Source organism: Ictalurus punctatus, chromosome 14, assembly GCF_001660625.3.
Source record: "Ictalurus punctatus breed USDA103 chromosome 14, Coco_2.0, whole genome shotgun sequence".
In the NCBI taxonomy this organism is placed as follows: Eukaryota; Metazoa; Chordata; class Actinopteri; order Siluriformes; family Ictaluridae; genus Ictalurus; species Ictalurus punctatus.
Window position 1 is genome coordinate 17387684 of NC_030429.2, and position 19262 is coordinate 17406945.

General features: G+C 38.9%; 2 protein-coding genes across 6 annotated transcripts in view; both read left to right on the forward strand.

Moving 5' to 3' along the window:
* Window positions 1–7662, forward strand: part of pot1 (protection of telomeres 1 homolog) — a 51183-nt gene extending 43521 nt beyond the window's left edge. For 4 of the 5 annotated variants that reach the window (XM_017485904.3, XM_047159799.2, XM_017485906.3 and 1 more), the window contains 10 exons: window positions 1844–2013; window positions 2245–2372; window positions 3140–3169; window positions 3291–3447; window positions 4779–4951; window positions 5103–5238; window positions 5387–5469; window positions 5607–5701; window positions 6999–7104; window positions 7310–7662. In XM_017485904.3, the coding sequence (XP_017341393.1) occupies window positions 1844–2013; window positions 2245–2372; window positions 3140–3169; window positions 3291–3447; window positions 4779–4951; window positions 5103–5238; window positions 5387–5469; window positions 5607–5701; window positions 6999–7104; window positions 7310–7428 (1197 nt within the window). In that variant the 3' untranslated portion in view covers window positions 7429–7662. The remainder of the gene's footprint in view (window positions 1–1843; window positions 2014–2244; window positions 2373–3139; window positions 3170–3290; window positions 3448–4778; window positions 4952–5102; window positions 5239–5386; window positions 5470–5606; window positions 5702–6998; window positions 7105–7309) is intronic. The other variant, XM_017485905.3, reaches the window with a different exon arrangement.
* A 1966-nt stretch (window positions 7663–9628) lies between these two features.
* Window positions 9629–17369, forward strand: gpr37a (G protein-coupled receptor 37a). The gene is made up of 2 exons (XM_017485903.3): window positions 9629–10849; window positions 14401–17369. The coding sequence occupies exons 1-2, from the start codon at window positions 9950–9952 to the stop codon at window positions 15247–15249; spliced, it is 1749 nt and encodes a 582-aa protein (XP_017341392.1). The 5' UTR covers window positions 9629–9949; the 3' UTR covers window positions 15250–17369.
* The last annotated feature ends 1893 nt before the right edge of the window (window positions 17370–19262 follow it).

Genomic DNA, 19262 nt, shown 5'->3' on the forward strand with positions numbered 1-19262 from the left:
GTAACCAATCGATACAAGATGCTTTCACTGAACTCAAACATGGAAAATTAGCGCATTAGAACAAATCCTGTCCGGTAAACAAGGACAAGGCTTAAATTTCACAGTGAGATTTGTTTTTTGTATGCTGCAGAATTTGTTACTCTTATGCAGCCAACATTTGTAATGCAAGAATTTCTCCCACATTTATTGGCAAGCCGTCACCCCAAACAGCCGCAAGCCAATAAATCATTCTGCACTTCTTCACTGTCAAATTGAGTTTTGTACTGCAAGGCACTAATGCAAGTATAGAGCAATCAAAGCACTATTGGCATGACGCTAAAGTTTCAACTCTGGCAGAGAAAGAACTGTAGTGAAACGAGCATCTGTTTTTGGTATGTTAGCCTGTCAAGGTTTACCAAGGTTATAAAACCTGAGGCCCAATCACCATGCTATTAAGAAGGCTGGAGAGAAGGCAGCGAAGGAGGACGAAGGTATAAACTCTAATGGCAAGGACAAAGCTTTAACTTTGTTCTGCAGGTAGAGAGAAATAGACTCTAGGAAGTAGAGCATATCCAGCTCTGGCTGTGAATTTACTACTTTGTTACAGCCTTCTTAGACTACTGAAATCCCAAAAGTACCAAAGGGAAATCATGGCTGTATACAAGGTAAACTCTCTGAGTTGAGACCAAAGAATGTAAATAATTGGTGCAGAAAGTAGTGAATATCAGCTTCAGTGCTCTGGTATGGAGCTCTATTTTGGTCTCCGTTTCCTGGTCCAGAGGCACAAGGAGAAGACTGACTGACAAGTGAAATCCCATGAGTTTAAGCTCTCTGACTGCTGCTTGTCACTCAGAGTGAAGTAGGAGGGCCGCCACGTCTATCTCTCGCTTGCGTTCATATCATAGTCCGAACACTCTCGGTCTCATATCACAACCCGAGTGAAGCAGACAGACATGCACTCCCACTGTGAAGTGTGTCTCCTTTGAAAGCACCAAGTTTTATTCATGATTCTTCTTAACCAGCACATCATCAGTGATCAAACGTAACTCTTGCATGGTAAATGACTTAAAGAAAGCAGTCTAATGAATTCTTGATTCTCAACTGCAAGCTGTGTGCACACTTTGACAATGCACACTTTCACAATGCACACTGAGTGAAAAGTAAACTGCATTCTGCCCCCCCCCCCCCTTTTATTTCCTTTTGCTTTGTCAGCCCAAGTAATGCCACCATTGCTATCTGTGCACATGGAACGTCTTGTAGATTGCACAGCCAGTGGGTCTCTGTGGCTGTGCAGCAGCTTGTCAAAAAAAAAAAAAAAAGGTCTATGCATATCATTATCACCACCTTCTCCTATAGAAGCACTTGTAGCATATTCGTCTCGGCCTACACACCTGAGTATTTGCAACATTCAAAAGACGTATGCTGCAGTATAGAGAGGCAGGTATGCTGTGATGTAACACCGCACCCTGCTGGCTATTGAGTATTTATTTTTTTTTTGTATTTTTAAGATGATTTGTGCATTTTATGCACCCCACTTAACAAAAACAAAAATCATGAAATGGTGTTTTTGTCATGCACACACTAGGATGTGCAATTAAGAATAACACTAGTGTAGATGTTTATGCGTGCCATGATTCATTCCCATGTGGTATAAAAGTGTCCTTTAGGTTTAATACCAGACTGCCCCCTGCTGGAGAATATTAGCAAGCTGTTAGTGGTCTTGTTTAACTTGCAGATGATTTGCATTATTTCGACACGTTATTAGTTGCAACGGGCACATTAAAAAAGAGTTAATGATTATTATTGGTTGTTAAAGTAAAATGAATGGTTATTGCTCCTGAACCATGTGTCTGTGTGTGTATAGCCTGGCATGTTTCTGCGCCTATTCAATCTTCATGCTGTGACCCAAAGAGCTCCTGAGCAATCTGCTGACTGTGCCAGCTCCCTCTGCTTCCACCTGCATGGCGGCACTTCATACGGTAAAGGTCTGTGTGTGCTACCCTCAGAGAGCCCCGAGCTCCAGCCGCTCAAGAGGTAAACTACACTATGGTTTTGACACTTAGTGTTTTCTGAATAGTGGGAATTGCTCCTAATATTGAAGTTTTTATACTTGACTGAGGGGGAACGTTGGCATAATGATAAGTATAGTAGATTTATTTGAATGTACTTGTTAATCTGATGGTATTAACAAGTGTTCTCTGTCTGTGCCTCTAAAAGGTCTAATAGTGCTTCATCTTGTCTTTTCCTTACCTCTCACTTGTCCAGATTGTTGGAGGGTCATGTAGCTGTAGCTGGTGAAGATGAGGTGAATGATGCCACTCTTGTAGATGTTTGGTATACTCCTCCCGAGGCTCTTGGTCAATTCCAACCTCTACACATCAGAGCTGAACCCAGTGAGGCAAAGATCTGTATCCCTCTGTCTATCTGTCACTATAATGTATCTCTCACTGTAATATAGTGTCTGTATAATGTTCCCCCTATAGAGTTGAATACAGAAATGTAGATACTGTATGCAAGCAAAAACAAAATGGACAAAGATTTGAAAAGCAATTGAACTGCCTAATTATTAATGAAATTTAAAAAACAGTTATTTCGAAAACCATTTTGAAATTTGAAAACTTTGAAAACCATGCATGTGTATTTATTTATTTGAAGTTAACCTCCCTGGTTCAAAGTTCGAAGTAGTATATTTTAATGTTCCAGATTTTAAAGTTGATTTTTTTCCTTAAAATTATGTGTGTGTGTGTGTGTGTGTGTGTGTGTGTGTGTGTGTGTGTGTGTGTGTAACCCGGATGCTTAACTTGTATTTTTCAAAGGGAATACTGCTAACTAAATTTGACTGTTCAATATAATTTCTGCATATCGGAAAACTGACATTTTAGATCGGAATTAGTGGAGCTATTTCAGTATTCAGTTAACTATTTCAGTTTTACAATGTAAATCACTCTGAAATAAAACTACTTTGAATTCAAGGAGGTTAATTCAAAATAAATGTTGCCACAGTGGACAATTATACACGTCACAGTGGACGCAGTGAGGGGTTCAGTGGTGTCTCCTAAATGGTCATTTAATACATACCTCATTTGTTACATTTGTGTGACATTTATAATGACTCAATAGATTGCAAAGCCATAAATACAGTGTTTCTGCTGTGTTTCAGGTGAAGTGGTCAATGAAGATTTTTATACAGGTAAAACAGAATGTTCTTAATCAGATCTTTTGGCCATTCAGTTTTAGGCTAGAAATGTAGAATGCTAGAAATGGCGAGCTCAAATTTATTTTGCCGTTTGCTTGTAATTGTGTGTGTTCAGTTCGGACATGTGGACACACGCTGCAGAAGGTATCTCTTGCTCATGTGAAGAGCTCGACTGCACCTGTGGTTTGTCACGTTCGTGCCAAGGTGAAATCTTACCAACCACAGAACCTGTACCAGTGCCTCAAACTCTTCTGTCCGCAGTGTACGACACTGTGAGTCTCATAACACTCTATATGTAATGATGTAGACACGATGTTTAGTCTTTTTATAAAGTCATAACATAAGCAAATGCCGTGGAATTGTATAATTAGGAAATAGGAAATGTCATTAAAAGAAAAGAAAATCTAAATTAGCAGCATGGTGCTGCTACAAGTGGAAAAGGGTGTTCTTTTGGTTTAATTATAGCTCTTTTGTACTGGACGGTGTGGCGTTGCTCAAGTGGCAAATTCCCTACATTCTATCATTTTGATTGAGTCTATTGATTAGTTAAACACACTCCTCACACAATATACAGTGTGTATATGTATGTGTGTGTGTGTGTATATATATATATATATATATATATATATATATATATATATATATATATATATATAAAATATATACACACACACACATTAGTTTACAGGTTGGAATCAATTTTCCTCTAGCACAAAATCTAGTAATATAGTCGTGTAGTGATTGTCTACTTTTAAGTTCCTTAGCACTTTTTCTGTTCTGGTGGATTTAAAAGGCAACATCATCTTTATCCAACAGTTTAATGCCTCAGAATAGTTTTTATTTATTCAGCCACAGTATCATTTTCTTATTGCGTTGTAGATTGATTTTACATTTCTTCCCCTTGACCCATGTAAAATTCTGAATAGGAAGCAATCCCAGATTACTTCCTGCTCGTTTTGTTTGTGCTGTACATAGAATATAACAAAATGAAAGGTTCAGCCACAGAAAATATGAAAGGTATTTTATTTCTCATGCCTATTGCTAGTCACTACCTTCAGGTTATTGCACCAACCTGCAGTAAATCTCTCCTTATTTATTTCATATTGTACTCACAATTATGCAGTTATACTGAATTTCGGCATGGCTGTGATTACCTACAGCACTAACCAGGAACTAGGAAGTGGAATTTTTACATGGCAAGCACAGACGAGTGGAGTAATACCCAGAGTGAAACCTCCCAGTGTGGTTATAGGAAATACATTCACTTTTGGAACACCACTAGACCAATCAAATTAGTGGACCATAATGAACTGTTCATAATTCACAAATAAAATAAGAATAAAAATAAATGTAAAATGATCATATGATTGGAAACAGATATGGAGATGCAGATACCGATGGTCCCGGATTCAGATTTGTTACCATGCTGTGCTGTGTCACACTGTTCAATAGAAAAGAGCTATTATATTGTAATGGTATATAGTATGTGCAGAAAACAGATTCACCACACGACCATTCAGTGTAATACATTTTCATGAGATGTTATCTGGAGAAATCCTGCCGCTGTTGTAAAGCTGATGTGCATAATGTCCCTGTATAATAGAATGGAGGTCCCCAATGATGAGATTATAGCTCGGGTATTCCAGGATGCTTTGAGAGTCAATCAGCCGTGCGGTGAGCATTGGGCAGTCACCTCTTCAGTGGACTCCATTAGGATGCACGTGTCCTGTGAGATGGTCCTGAGCAACACGCACACACAGCTGCTGTTTCTCCAGGGTAAGCTGTGCACTGCAATAAGACAGAATTTTCCAAGGATGTTGGCAATGAATGAAGCAGCTCGATGTGGTGAAATCTGCTTTATGAGGCTGATGGTTTGGTGCATTTTTTTGTTTTGTTTTGTTTTGTTTTTTTAATGAATTTCCTATAGGTGTTACACTGGAGGAAATGTCTGTGATATCCGCTGCTCATAGCAACGTGGTCCCTGTGTGCTCAGATGATGAGAGAATGAGACTGCTGGATTTCTCAGCCCCATTCCTCTTCAGAAGAGACAAGAGATATTTCGGGTAAGGACTGATTGTTTATCAATGCTCTCAGTCCACTGAGGCATTTCTTTAGCCTATTAACACAACTAAATCTGTAGTTTTCATACCTCTATTTAAAGAGATCTGGTTTGTCTCGTGTGTGTGTTTGTGTGGGGTTTTTTTTTTCCAGGTGTAAACGGTGCTCTCGGTCCACGTTTGTGGAGCCTGAGGTTTCTGGAGTAGAGATATGGGATGAGCATAATGTGGCCAAAGGTAAAATGCACCTTTTTATAACAGTACTACTGAATAGGATTTTCCTCTCGTGAACATTACTGCCAGATTGTGTTCAGTGATAACATGTGTCTCATCTCTTTCTTTCACTCTGTATCCTCTCCTCATTGCTCTCTCAGCTCTTGGCGTGCAGCTGATGCAGTATGCTTTGCTGATGAAATTTGAGCTAGAGGATGAGACGGGCACACTTGAAGCTTTAATTTGGGAGGATGCTGTGAGCATATTCACTCTGTTAGATTAAAGTCATCATGGATACAAGAATACAAGTGCATCTCAAAAAATTTGAATATCGTGGAAAAGTTCGTTTTTTTCCGTAAATTAATTAAAAAAGTGGAAGTTTCATATATTCTAGATACATTACACATAAAGTGAAATATTTCAAGCCTTTTTTTGTTTTAATCTTGATTACGGCTTACAGCTCATGGAAATCACAAATCCAGTATCTCAAAAAATTAGAATAAAGAATTTATAATACAGAAATGTCAACCTTCTGAAAAGTATGTTAATTTATGCACCAATACTTAGTCTGGGCTCCTTTTGCACGAATTGCTGCATCAGTGCGGCGTGGCATGGAGACAGTCAGCCTGTGGCACTGCTTAGGTGTTCTGGAAGCCCAGGTTGCTTTGATAGCAGCCTTCAGCTCGTCTGTATTGTTGGGTCTGGTGTCTGTTATAGATTCTCTTTGGGGTTCAGGTCAGGCGAGTCGGCTGGTCAATCAAGCACAGTAATACATGGTCAGCAGACCAGTTACTAGTAGTTTTGGCACTGTGGGCAGGTGACAAGTCCTGCTGTAAAAGGAAATCAGCATCTCCATAAAGCTCATCAGCAGATGGAAGCATGAAGTGCTCTAAAATCTCCTGGTAGATGCTGCATTGACTCTCGACTTGAGAAAACACAGTGGACCAACACCACCAGATGACATGGCACCCCAAATCATCACTGACTGTGGAAACTTCACACTGGACTTCAAGCAGCTTGGATTCTATGCATCTCCACACTTCCTCCAGACTCTGGGACCTTGATTTCCAAATGAAATTCAACATTTACTTTCATATGAAAAGAGGACTTTGGACCACTGAGCAAAAAAGTTTTTTGAATTAATTAACTGATTAGAGCTCTTCTCAGGTTGATATTGTTGTTATAAATTCTTTATTCTAGTATTTTGAGATACTGGATTTTTTTATTTCCATGAGCTGTAAGCCATAATCAAAATTAAAACAAAAAAAGACCTGAAATATTTCACTTTGTGTAATGAATCTAGAATATATGAAATTTCCACTTTTTGAATTAAATTATGGGGGAAAATCCATGATTCAAATTTTTTTTTTAGATGCACCTGTATTTGAATTAAAATGCAGCTCTTTTTCTGTATCATACAAACTGTTTATTTATTAACAATAATCAGTGATGTAGACAGATCTAATTTGTGTACTCTGTGCAACAAGGTTGTTTTTCGTTCTCCAAATGAAGACAGAAAATTCTTTCTTTCCCTCATCCTCTGATTTTCCTAGGAGAGATTCTTCCAGGTCACGGCTGCTGACACATCAGCTTGTCAGGATTCACAGGATAAAGTTCAGATCACCATGGATAGGCTTCATCCACCAGGGAGCAGCATGGGTAAAGTCATCACTGGCAACTACTGTCATCAAATTTCTGCTAGCTCCAAACAAAGAATAATCACAGAAAGCACTCAGAGCGAATATAATCCTTTAATTATTAAATAAAATTTGACCAGTCCGACTTATAGTTTACTTTTAATAAAAATGTATATTACGTTACTGCTCTTTATATCAAGGAGTTTCCTTCTGCTTCTTTTCCACAGCAGAGCGCCCGTGGTTGGACCTCTGCCTTAGTGCCTACACTGTAGAAGAGAACAGCAATCAAGTGTGCTACCAGATCACTAACACAGAAGCAAGAGGCAATTTATACACTCCACTGTGAGGCCAGCTTTTCTTTGTATGAAGAATGCTGTGAAAAAACTACAGTACTGCACCTTTGGATTGAACACACTTCAGTTAGAAATTTGACAAACTAAAAGTGAGATTAGCAAAATGTATTTTTATACAAAATATTTTGTGTATTTAAAAGAAATAGTGTATGATGTACATTGTTTTCCATTAATAAAGTGTTTTTTATTTTTTATTTTTAAATAATAAATCATTTTCAGCTATATGACCAAGCTTTGTTTTACTGGAGTTTGGGAATAAGGTCTAGCATATAATGTATGGAATACCTGCACTGATACAGATCATTATGAGGCATTCATCTGAATATAGACAGCGTCAGATAAAAATGCTTGCTTTTTAAACTCCTAGCTGCCTTCAATCCATAAAATTACCTTTTATGAAAAATTCCTACTGCCTCTTCACCATTCTCCTCCAAAGTGTATACATCATCACCTGGCTTTTAGGTGCCAGTTATGAACGAGAAATGTCAAGCAAATGCATGCTGGCAAAAAGAAAACGTTTTGCAGCATTCAGAAACAAGTGTTCAATTTATGGACAAACTGAAAATGTCTACCTCACTGCTTTCTACATTACTTCTTTTTTTTGAGATGCTTTTCTCCTTTGGTTCAGTTTTTCCCCTGAGTTCAGTTTTTTTCTTCTTTTTGACAATACTGGTAGGTAAAGAGGAGAGAAGCTTGGTTAGAGAAAAATGTACTGTAGAAATCTTTTATTAAAAAAAAATATATATATATATATAGTAGCATATATATATTATATATATGCTACTATATATATATATATATATATATATATATAGTAGCATATATATATTATATATATATATGCTACTATATATATATATATATAGTAGCATATATATATATAATATATATATGCTACTATATATATATATATAATATATATATTTGCTACTATATATATATATATATATATATGTGTGTATATGCTACTATATATATATTTGCTACTATATATATATATATGTGTATATGCTACTATATATATATATATGCTACTATATATATATATATATATATATATATATATATATATATATATATATATATATATATATATATATATATATAGTAGCATATACACACACATATATATATATATAGTAGCATATATATATATGTGTGTGTGTGTATATGCTACTATATATATATATATATATATATATATATATATATATATATATATATAGTAGCATATACACACACATATATATATATATAGTAGCATATATATATGTGTGTGTGTATATGCTACTATATATATATATATATGTATATGTGTATGTATGTATGTATAGAGAGAGAGAGAGAGCTGCACTAAAAGCTTCACTGCTTCCAAGATTCATGTCATCTCTTCTGTTAATCACCAAAGCAGCCGAGCAAACTTTGTTCTCATGTTTATTATTTAATGTGGCCATTTGTCCTGAGCCTCTAGATTTGATTTTATTTTACTGTTTTTATATATTTATTTATTGTAAATTGCAGGCACATTTGGTTTTGGAGGTGTGGTTTAGAGAGCACAGTGCCCAGAGGAACTCCTGGATTTTGACTTTAAAAGTCAGACATGATCGAGAACTTGCAAATGTCTTGGTGGAAGAGTGGAGTAACATCTCACAGCAAGAACTGACAAATCTGGTGCAGTCCATGAGGATGAGATGCACTGTAGTACTTAAAGCAGCTGGTGATACTTACTGTTACTTTTAACACCGAGAAAGTGTAATACTGGGACGCTTATAGAATCTGCTGGGGGGGAGGACAGAAACCCTCATAGAATTTGTAATGGTTATAATGGAAACTGTAATGGTCCCTATGGGTCTCTACTGGGTAATTTGTTGCCTTCTGGTGGCCTGTTATGTCTAGTGGATATCAGTAAGGACCTATGTCATATTAAGTAATGGAAACCATTTGGTAATGGTTAACAGCTGATGGGTTGTAATGGTATTTATAGTGGAAACCTTTTTTTCCTCAGTGTGAGAAGGTCCTGTCTGCAGCCTGCATAACGGGGTGGGGCTGCACTTTTGGGTGGGGCTACACGTGTCGCACCGCCCACAACTGGTCTCATTGGTTAGTGGCAATGTAATGACATCGACGCCTAACCCCAGAAACGTTGAGAGCCTAACCCCTAACTCTTATGGGCGGAGCGACACGTGTAGTCCCACCCAAAAGTGCAGCCCCGCCCCGTTGTGCAGGCTGCAGCCTGGTCCTTTGGCTACAGTGTAGGTGTGCATCCGCAGAGTGGCGCTGTTTTGGAAAGGGGTGTTTGTATCACAGCAGGAGCAGAGGAAAGGAGAGTAAATCTCATGCACTGCTCCTCCATCAGCATGCTGAGAGTCAGACCGCGGAGTTTATCCTTCAGCCGCTCAGACACAGCATGACGTGGGCAGTCAGGGCTACAACTGTGTCGCTGGAATCGATGGATGTATAAAAGACCAGATAGTCACGTTTTGAGTATGGTTTCTCCGAGTGTTTAAGGGAAACATGGGAACACAATTAACAGGATTATTTTGTCTGCTCTTGTGTTGTGAACTTTCGACAGCTACCGCGTACAGGCGCAACTTCAGGCTTGGGAAGAGCCTCCCCACTCGTTCTTATAATGATGCCCTCAGGACTAGCTCTGAGCGCGCGCTGGCACTCCTGGCTCACAGGAACGGATTTAATGATCACCTACAACAGAAAGACGGTTTAAACGTGCCCGAGACGTTCGGGGAAAACGTCCTGGGTTATGAGTCTCAAAATGGCCGTGTGGGTGTTACAGGTGTTCCACTGGCACACGCGGATAAAACACTTGACGCACCCGGTACGCATGAAACCACAAGTCTGTCCTGGATACACACACTTGACGGAAAGCACGTGAAAGATCCTGGTGTGTACGAGCGACAAAGAAGAGCTGCGAGGACGAATCAAAGTGAACCAGGATCAGTAGTTGAGAAGTTGGAAAGCCTCCCTAAACCATCATCTCAGCAGCAGCAGCAGCAGCCCACAGAGCCGCCGAGTGTTTTCCCTTCACCTGACCCTGCGCTCGCTGTCCCTGAGGAGGACTACGAGGACAGCACTCCTCTCGGCCCCATTAACACCCGACCCAGAGGTCCTGGGCTTCCAAACCCGTTTCATCCAGGCACAGGGGAATCATACGCAGCGTATGCGGTCATATTAGTGTCTGTAATCATGTTCACAGCGGGGATAATCGGCAATATCGCAATCATGTGCACCGTGTGTCATAATTACTACATGCGCAGCGTCTCAAACTCACTGCTCGCCAATCTGGCCCTGTGGGATTTCCTCATCACCTTCTTCTGCTTACCCTTAGTGATATTCCACCAGCTCACGAAGGACTGGCTGCTTGGAGAGTTTTCCTGTAAAATTATACCCTACTTTGAGGTAAATATATGTATATATAAAATAAAAATAAGTGCTGTGAAAGGACATTAGCCCAGGGGTTCCCAAACTTTTCCATGGCAAGACCCCCCAAATGACATTAACATTTGACGGAGGCCCCCCTTTTGCAAGATGTCTTTAAAACACATTAAAAATACAGACTTTTGAATGTACACCCCCCCCCCCCCTTATTAATAATTACATCTTGCATCTTTACATTACATTGGATTAGGAATTGATTGTGTGTGTCTGGTTGTCGAGAGTGAGAGAGAAAATCATCTATTTATTTATTTTTCACGCCAAATTGTTGAGGCCCCCCGGGCGCCCCCTGGCGGCCCCCACTCTGAAAACCACTGTACTAGCCTACACTGTGATAGGTGACTTAAGTTAAAATGCCACCTGTGTCACAGCATGTAAACAGAAGAATACGGAAAATTGAACATATTCGAGATGGCCACCACATTTTCTTTTGTTTAAACAAAACTGTCAAGCTCGACACAAGCAGGGGTAGTTGCTTTGAAAGAGAGGTTTGATACAGTGTGAGGCCTCAGTTGGCTTCATGGTGAGAAGAGTCTCCTCAGCTGATACAGTATATTTCCCTAACATTAGCATATGGTTCCCTAACATTAGCATATGGGGTGAGGTATTTTAGTTAACAAAGAATTTAGGAGAAGGGAGTTTCTATTCATTCAAGCTTTTATGTTTTTGCTTTACACAGTCTTCCATTTTGTGTCTTCTGAATCAGGCAGATTTGATTAGTATAATTGTACATCACTCATAAAACCAACCTTATTTTTGTGAGTTACATGCCCAAGGGTCTGGGCATAAAGAGATAATAATGTGGTCTCTAAAACAGAACCTTGTGGTGGTTTACCATATTTCACTTTTAAGCTTTATTTGCAAAAATCTCAATTTTTGCTAGTAAATTGGAAGAGTTATGTCAAATAGGATCTAAACCAGTCAGGAACTTGTCTGTCTAACCCAACCATGTTTGTAAGCCTGAATATTAAAATATCACAACCTGAGGCAAGCAGTAGGCCACTGATGCTGATTCTATACTATGATGCTTCCAGAAACCAGATGGAAATATATCATGCATGTTATTTCTGGGATTCTTTTTTTTTTTCTTTTTTTTTTTTTTTTAAAGAAAAGTGTATGTCGGTGGTTGGACAGAAATACTTGAGATGGTTTTGTATGGAATGGTTTAACAGAGAAATCAGAGACTTGAGAAATCATGGGTTCTAATGTACTGATTAAAGGTTCAAAATGTGTTAAATAAGAAACTAATATTGTTCTTGCTGCTTTCTATCAACTTTTGTTTTTTTCAGTAAGCCACTCTGGTTGATACAAGGGCCTTATGCTTATTATTGAGAGAGTCCCTCCATGCTATTCAGAAGACCTCCAGATTATTTTCCCACCATCTTCTCTAGCACGGTCTGGAGATTTGTTTAAGTCTGCCTGTCTATTGCATGGCATCAGAGTAACCAAAACTGTTCCTGTTCATCCATTAATGAGACACACAGGCCCTGTAGGATATGTGGTTTTGCTTAATATGGAATTAGTTATTCAATTATTGTTTGTATTTTGTCTCACTGCTGGGTCTGTTTACCATTAAAATTGCTTGTCTAACATAACAGCTTTTCAAGATTAAGCTTCTCTAAATGGCCCACTCCACCATGAAAAAAAAGGAATATAATGTTGGCAATTGCAAACAATCATCACTTTTTGTGTCCCGCTATAAGACGTACACTGAATTGCATAAGTCTCGCTAATGAACGATTTGCATAAGACTTATGCTTTATTAAGTGGTTCATTTCTAAGAAGTGTAATTCAGGATGAGTAAATTTTTATTGCTTAGACAAATTACATATCTAGCTGTGGCACATGCAATTTGCATAACAAGGCCGTGCGGTGATTTGCCATTATGTAAAGTAGATAACGATTGTGTTGTGTTGTCATGCTAAAGAGGACTCTAATCAAGTCATTAATTAGAAATGATTAGAGAGGCTGCTACATTAGTGCTATAGACAAAATGCATTCAGCCCTGAAAAATTGGTTTTCATGGCTTTAGAGTTTACATGCTCACACCCAAGTAATTAGTGACAATCATATTACAATATAATTTGTCTTCATTCTTTTCGTTCTTCCTTCCTTCCTTCTTTCCATCTATCCTTCTATTTATCCCACTTCTCATCTATCAAACTAACCAACTATCTGACAGTGTATAGCTGTTCTTTGGCACCAACGCACACCTGCCTAATAAAAAATCATTCTGGTATTAACCGTAGAGAGCGGAGGGTCAATTACTTTTGTATCAGAGTAGTTTATCATTGGTAACTAATAATTTACCGAGTTTGTAGTCCTAACTAGAGGTTTAAAAAATAAAAACAAGCACTGGTTTCTCAACATTATGTACGGTTAGCATTATTTATTGCATTCCTGATGTTTCACAGATGTTACTTACATGGCAATCAAATTATAAGCCTTCAGTTCATGAATTTCTGACCATACACAATATAGAACATAACTGAGCTTGCTCTTTGCTCTGAGCTTCACTAGTTAACCCTGGGTTGCTCTTAGCTCGCGTATTCAGAAGAGTGCAGTTCCCAAGCACCTGGGGCTGTCAATAATGTGGAGGCTGACTTCACATGACTTGACTGTTGAATGTTTGGACATTATCCTACCTGTTTGGTAGTTGTGTGATAGATTAGAACTAGCTAGAAGGTGGGAATTGGCAGTCACCAAACTGGGAGAAAATGGGGTTAAAAATCGAAATATATTTGAAGGAAAGTGAATAATAGCAGTGAAATATTTCAAGTGGACTGTGCGTTGAAATTGTGCTAAAACATGCAATGGCTACTTGGTTACACTCACCTTTCTCTGAACAACACTTGTTTTTTTTTTTGTTTTGTTTTTTAAAGGCTGTATTCAGAGTTGAGTTGCACATGCTTAGTTAGAATTTAATAACGAAAGTGAGCAAATCGATATTCTGACTTATTCAGACTGTTTTCAGCCCTGCTCCTAAATTTTTAAATCGTCTCTTGCTTTTATTTAAAATTATATTACATTTGACAGCAAAGGAAAAAATGCCTCTCGGATTATTTTCCTATCAGATTTTTTTGAGGGGGTTTAAAGGCAAGTGCTTGTGTTAAAAGCCGGTTTAGACACTCTTAGAAAGCTGTCTCTGGTGCTTCTACTCAGGAAAAGATCTGGCACCCTAAGAGGTGTGAACTGCATGTAGATAATCAGGCAGTGGTATCTCAGCGGTTAAGATGTTGGACTAGTGATCGTAAGGTCATGAGTTCAAATCCCAGCACCGGCCAAGCTGTCACTGTTAGGCTCTTGAGCAAGGCCCTCAACTGCTCAATTGTATAAATTAGATCAAATGTATGCTAAAGCAAGATTAAGTGCATGAATATGGCTGTATTTTTTGGGCGTAAGTCACCATTGCCCAAACTGTGGAAGTAATTGTTTGATAGATAGCCTGGATAGGTTTGATAGATATTTTGATGAGTATTGATATTAATTAATTAATTCCTGTCTTTCCATTACAGGTGGCTTCCTTGGGTGTAACTACTTTTACCCTTTGCGCTTTGTGTATCGACCGTTTCCGAGCCGCATCCAATGTGCGGATGTACTACGAGACGCTTGAGAACTGTGCCTCCACTGCAGCTAAGCTAGCTGTGATCTGGCTGGGTGCTCTTTTGCTAGCACTGCCTGAGCTGCTAATCCACCAGCTGGTAACAGAGGAGAGAGAGGTGCCTGCTGAGGAGCTCCCTGAGGTGGCTAATGAGATGCTACCCAGCGAGCGCTGTATAGTCCGCATCTCCACAACACTCCCTGACTCCCTATATGTGCTGGGACTTACTTATGATGGAGCCCGTCTTTGGTGGCACTTTGGCTGCTACTTCTGTCTGCCCACTGTTTTCACCATTATCAGCTCAGTGGTAACAGCGCGGAAGATGCGCCAGGCTGAGAGGGCAAGTGTTCGTGGGCAGCGTGAGCAGATCCACCTGGAGAGAAGGATGAACTGTACAGTAGTGGCTCTGGCCATCCTCTATGGGTTTTGTGTGATCCCAGAGAACGTCTACAATGTTGTGTCGGCATACATGGCCGTTGGAATGCCACGCCACACTCTGGACATCCTACACATGATTAGTCAGATGCTGCTGTTCTGCAAGTGTGCAGTGACACCTGTGCTGCTGCTAGTGCTTTGTCAGCCTTTCAGCAAAGCCTTTCTGCAGTGCTGCTGCTGCTGCCTGGACGAATGCGGCCCGCCAAAGTTGTCTAATGGGACTAGCAACGACAACGAGAATGAGGCCACTACTGAGCTGGAGCTCTCACCCTATAGCACCGTGCACAGGGAAGCAGCTAGCTATACATCTGTCAACACACAGTCCTAGGAGTCTTTCACCTGAGCACATACTATCCACCCATACGTACACTCTAGAACATATCATAGCCAAAGGATACAACCAATATCCATGTTCTACACTCTGTCATGTTTTACCACACTTTACAAAGGGCTCAGACTTGTGACTTGTGAGACCACTGTGATCTACCGTCTGACTTTGGGTTTTAACTCACTTGGCACTTTTTGGGAGATGCTTGGCCACAAATAGTCTACATAAAGCAATTTACAGTATTAGAGGGCGGATTTTCTTAGTGTTGTAGCTGCTCGTTACTGTTTGCAGAAGAAAACCATGAGCATTAACTCTAGTTTAAATGGAGTTCATAGGGATTATGAATTAACTCACATTTTTTTTGCACAGTTGTCTTATATGTACATCTTGAAAGTTTACATCTTTAATTTTTTTTTGGCAAACACAATGTAGTATTTTGAAGTCTCATGGAAAGTAATCTTAAAATAGCTGGTAGTTAATACAGTGCTGTGAAAAAGTGATTTCTTCTGTTTTTGTGTTTGTCTCATACTAAATTGTTTCAGAAATTAAAACAAAATCTAAGATAAAACAAAGGAAACCTGAGTAAATACAAAATACAGTTTTTTAAAATGATAATGTTATTTATTGAACGAAAAAGTTATCCAATAACAACTGGGCCTGTGTGAAAATGTATTTGCCCCTGTAGTTACCAATTCCCCAAATCTATGGAACTGCATTCATAATGGGGTTCAGCTGGACTAGACACAACCAGGCCTGATTACTGCAAACCCTGTTCAATCACATCAACACTTAAATGGAACTTTTTCAACATGAAGCATGAAGTTGGTTAAAAGGTCTTACCCAGTAACACACTATGCCACAGTTGATAGAAATTCCAGAAATGATGAGGAAGAAGGTGGTTGAAATACATCAGTCTGGCAAGGGTTACAAAACTATTTCAAAGGCTCTGGGACTCCAAAGCGCCACAGTAAGAGCCATTATCTCCAAATGGAAAATCTCTGCACGGTAGTGAATCTTCCCAGAAGTGGCCGACCTTCCAAAATTCCTCCAAGGCATCTACTCATCCAGGAAGTTATTAAAGACCCAAGGACAACATCAAATGACCTACAGGCCTCTCTTGCATCAATAAAGGTCACTGTTCATGACTCCACTATCAGAAAGACACTGGGCAGAAATGGCATCCATGGAAGAGAAGCTTAATCTAATAAAGCTCTTATGTTAGACAAGATCATTAAGGCTGATCTGAATTTTGCCAAAACACACCTTGATGATCCTCAAACCTTTTGTGAGAATATTCTATAAATTGATGAATTGAAAGTGGAACTGTTTGGAAGACAGTGGTTCTGTTACATCTGGCATGAACCAAACACAGAATTCCACAAAAAGATCATCATACCTACAGTCAAGCATGGTGGTGGAAGTGTGATGCTGTGGGGATGCTTTGCTGCTTCATGGCCTGGGCAACTTGCAATAATTGAGGGAAACATGAATTCTGCTCTCTACCAGAAAATCCTAAAGGAGAATGTCCGGTCTTCAGTCTGTAAATTGAAAATCAAGCACAACTGGATTATGCAGCAAGACAGTGATCCAAAGCATAGGAGTAAGTAAGGATCTCCAGTTATCTAAAGTGTTTGGTTGCAGTAATTTAAGGGGGCAATTAATTTTTCACATTGGTGATAGGTGTTGGATAACACTTTTTTTTCTTTAATTAAAATAAATAAATAAAAACTGTATTTTGTGTTTACTCAGGTTGACTTTGTTTTATGTTGTATTTTGTTTGAAGATCTAAAACTTTTTAGTATGACGTATACATAAACAGAAGAAATCAGGAAATATTTATTCACAGCACTGTATGTTGTTGGGTAATGGTAAATGATGATTCATATGAATCAGTTATACTCTGTATTTAGTAGCAGGAAAAACTGCATCACTTCAGCTGACTGTAAAATAAAGACTGCTATTTTAGCCTAAATATTGTTTTAATAAAAAAAAAGTGAGTCAAAAAGTGTGGTGAAAGACTTGTATATACCTAATTGTGGCAAATATGCAGTTAAATGTATCATGTGCTGATTGTATTTATTTGTTTACTTATTTATTAACTGTTTTCGTTGGAACTCATCCGAAGTTGTTTCACAACACTGGAAGATTCAGTCTTTGTGAAGGCGTTGGTCTTATGCATGACATCAGTGCTATACAGTATGAGTGCACACAGAGGCTATTGTCTTAAGCTGGTTGCCAGAGCAACATTAAGCATCCATAATGAAAAGGTCTGTTTACATCAGTGACAGCCATGAAGAAAGAGCTTAGCTGTGAGAGGAAAGATGTAGGAAGTGCTTTTTTGGTGAACTGGACATTTGGAGCTGGGTAATTACGGTCTGCACTGACGATGTCTTTGCCCCAGAGGAGTAGAGTAGAGCAGCTCTGCTGAGTTTACAAGACACAAGTTTATATTCAAGTCAAAACCGAGAAGAACTTTCATTAATGTTTTTCATCATATTATGGTTTCATACCATAATAGAAATGTTTAGTATAGACAGATGAGAGAGGCATTTGTTTTTGGCACCATAATACTTTGATATACAAAGATCATTATGAAGAAATGTTGATTCTTTTTGGACTAACAAGGACAAACTGTGACATATTATTATAATATATACAGTGTTTATTTGAGAGTTTCATGCCAGCTACACCAAAACCTTCGTAATTTAACCAAGTGTATTATAAGTACATGGGTGAAATATTACTAATGCAAAGTCAGTATCATCTAGGCTTAAACCTACAACTTGTCCTGATGAACAGTTCCTCACCTAAAATTAATTATAACTCCTATGCTAGATGCATCATGTATAATTCATAAACGGTAATCTCTTCTTGTTATTATTTTTCAATGTTGGAGTAATTAAGCCACCAAAAAGGCATACACGATTTCAACTGACTCATAAATGTTAGGGACAATTCAATAATTGCATTTTTGTCCTGACGTCAGTTGTATTTTTAATGGGTCTTTGATCAGTATTTGTCAAGTGCAGATTTGTTTGCTTAGCTATTAGCTATTCCATACTGACTGTACTTTCTTTGGTGGGACTAGGTCATAACCTCATACACACACACACCCAACGCCCATTTATCAGATATGTACCCCAGTGAGCTGCGTACTCAAAATGGTTGTCCGCCCTCAGTGCATTGTATAATGTGATATGTGTGACAGAGCAGATTCCATGCTGATGGGATAGAGGCTGCTTTGTCTCATGTTTCTCTTTGTGGGATTGCTGTTCATTTCTAGGTCACTGCCTGTGGTGAACACTTAAATGCATTAATGAGTTGGAGGGCACTGAGAACTGTTCTCTGTGAGGGGCTCTGCTTACTGTTTCACACACATTCATTTGTGTTACTATCATTTTGAGGACCTTGCACTGACAATTATTAATGCAGTATAAATGCTATGCCGACACCTAAATATAACCCAAACCTTAAACTCAGTAACCAAAAGGAAGGAAACTTTTGGCCCTTTTTTGTTTGTCTGTTCACATTTAAAGCTGCTTTTTCTTTGTTGTTCGATGATTCATTGTTACCAACAGACCGGAAACTCCCACATACAGTTTAGTATTAGCTCTGCCTGAGATAATACAAAATGCTGTGACACCACAGCATGAATACTCCATCCATCCATTTTCCATACTGCTTATCCTACACAGGGTTGCGGGGAGCCTGCAGCCTATCCCAGGGAACTCTGGGCACAAGATGGGGGGTATAACCCATTGTAGGACACAATCTTGCACACACATTTCACACACTACAGACAATTTGGAACTGTCAGTCAATCTACAACGTATGTCTTTGGAGGAAACCAGAGTACCTGGAGGAAACCCCTGAAATATGGGGAGAACATGCAAACCCCGCACACACAGAGCGGAGGTGGGCTTCGAACCCCCAACCCGGGAGCTGTGAGGCAAATGTGCTAACCACTAGCCTCCTAGCATGAATAATCTTAGAATCTAAATGTATTTATTTAT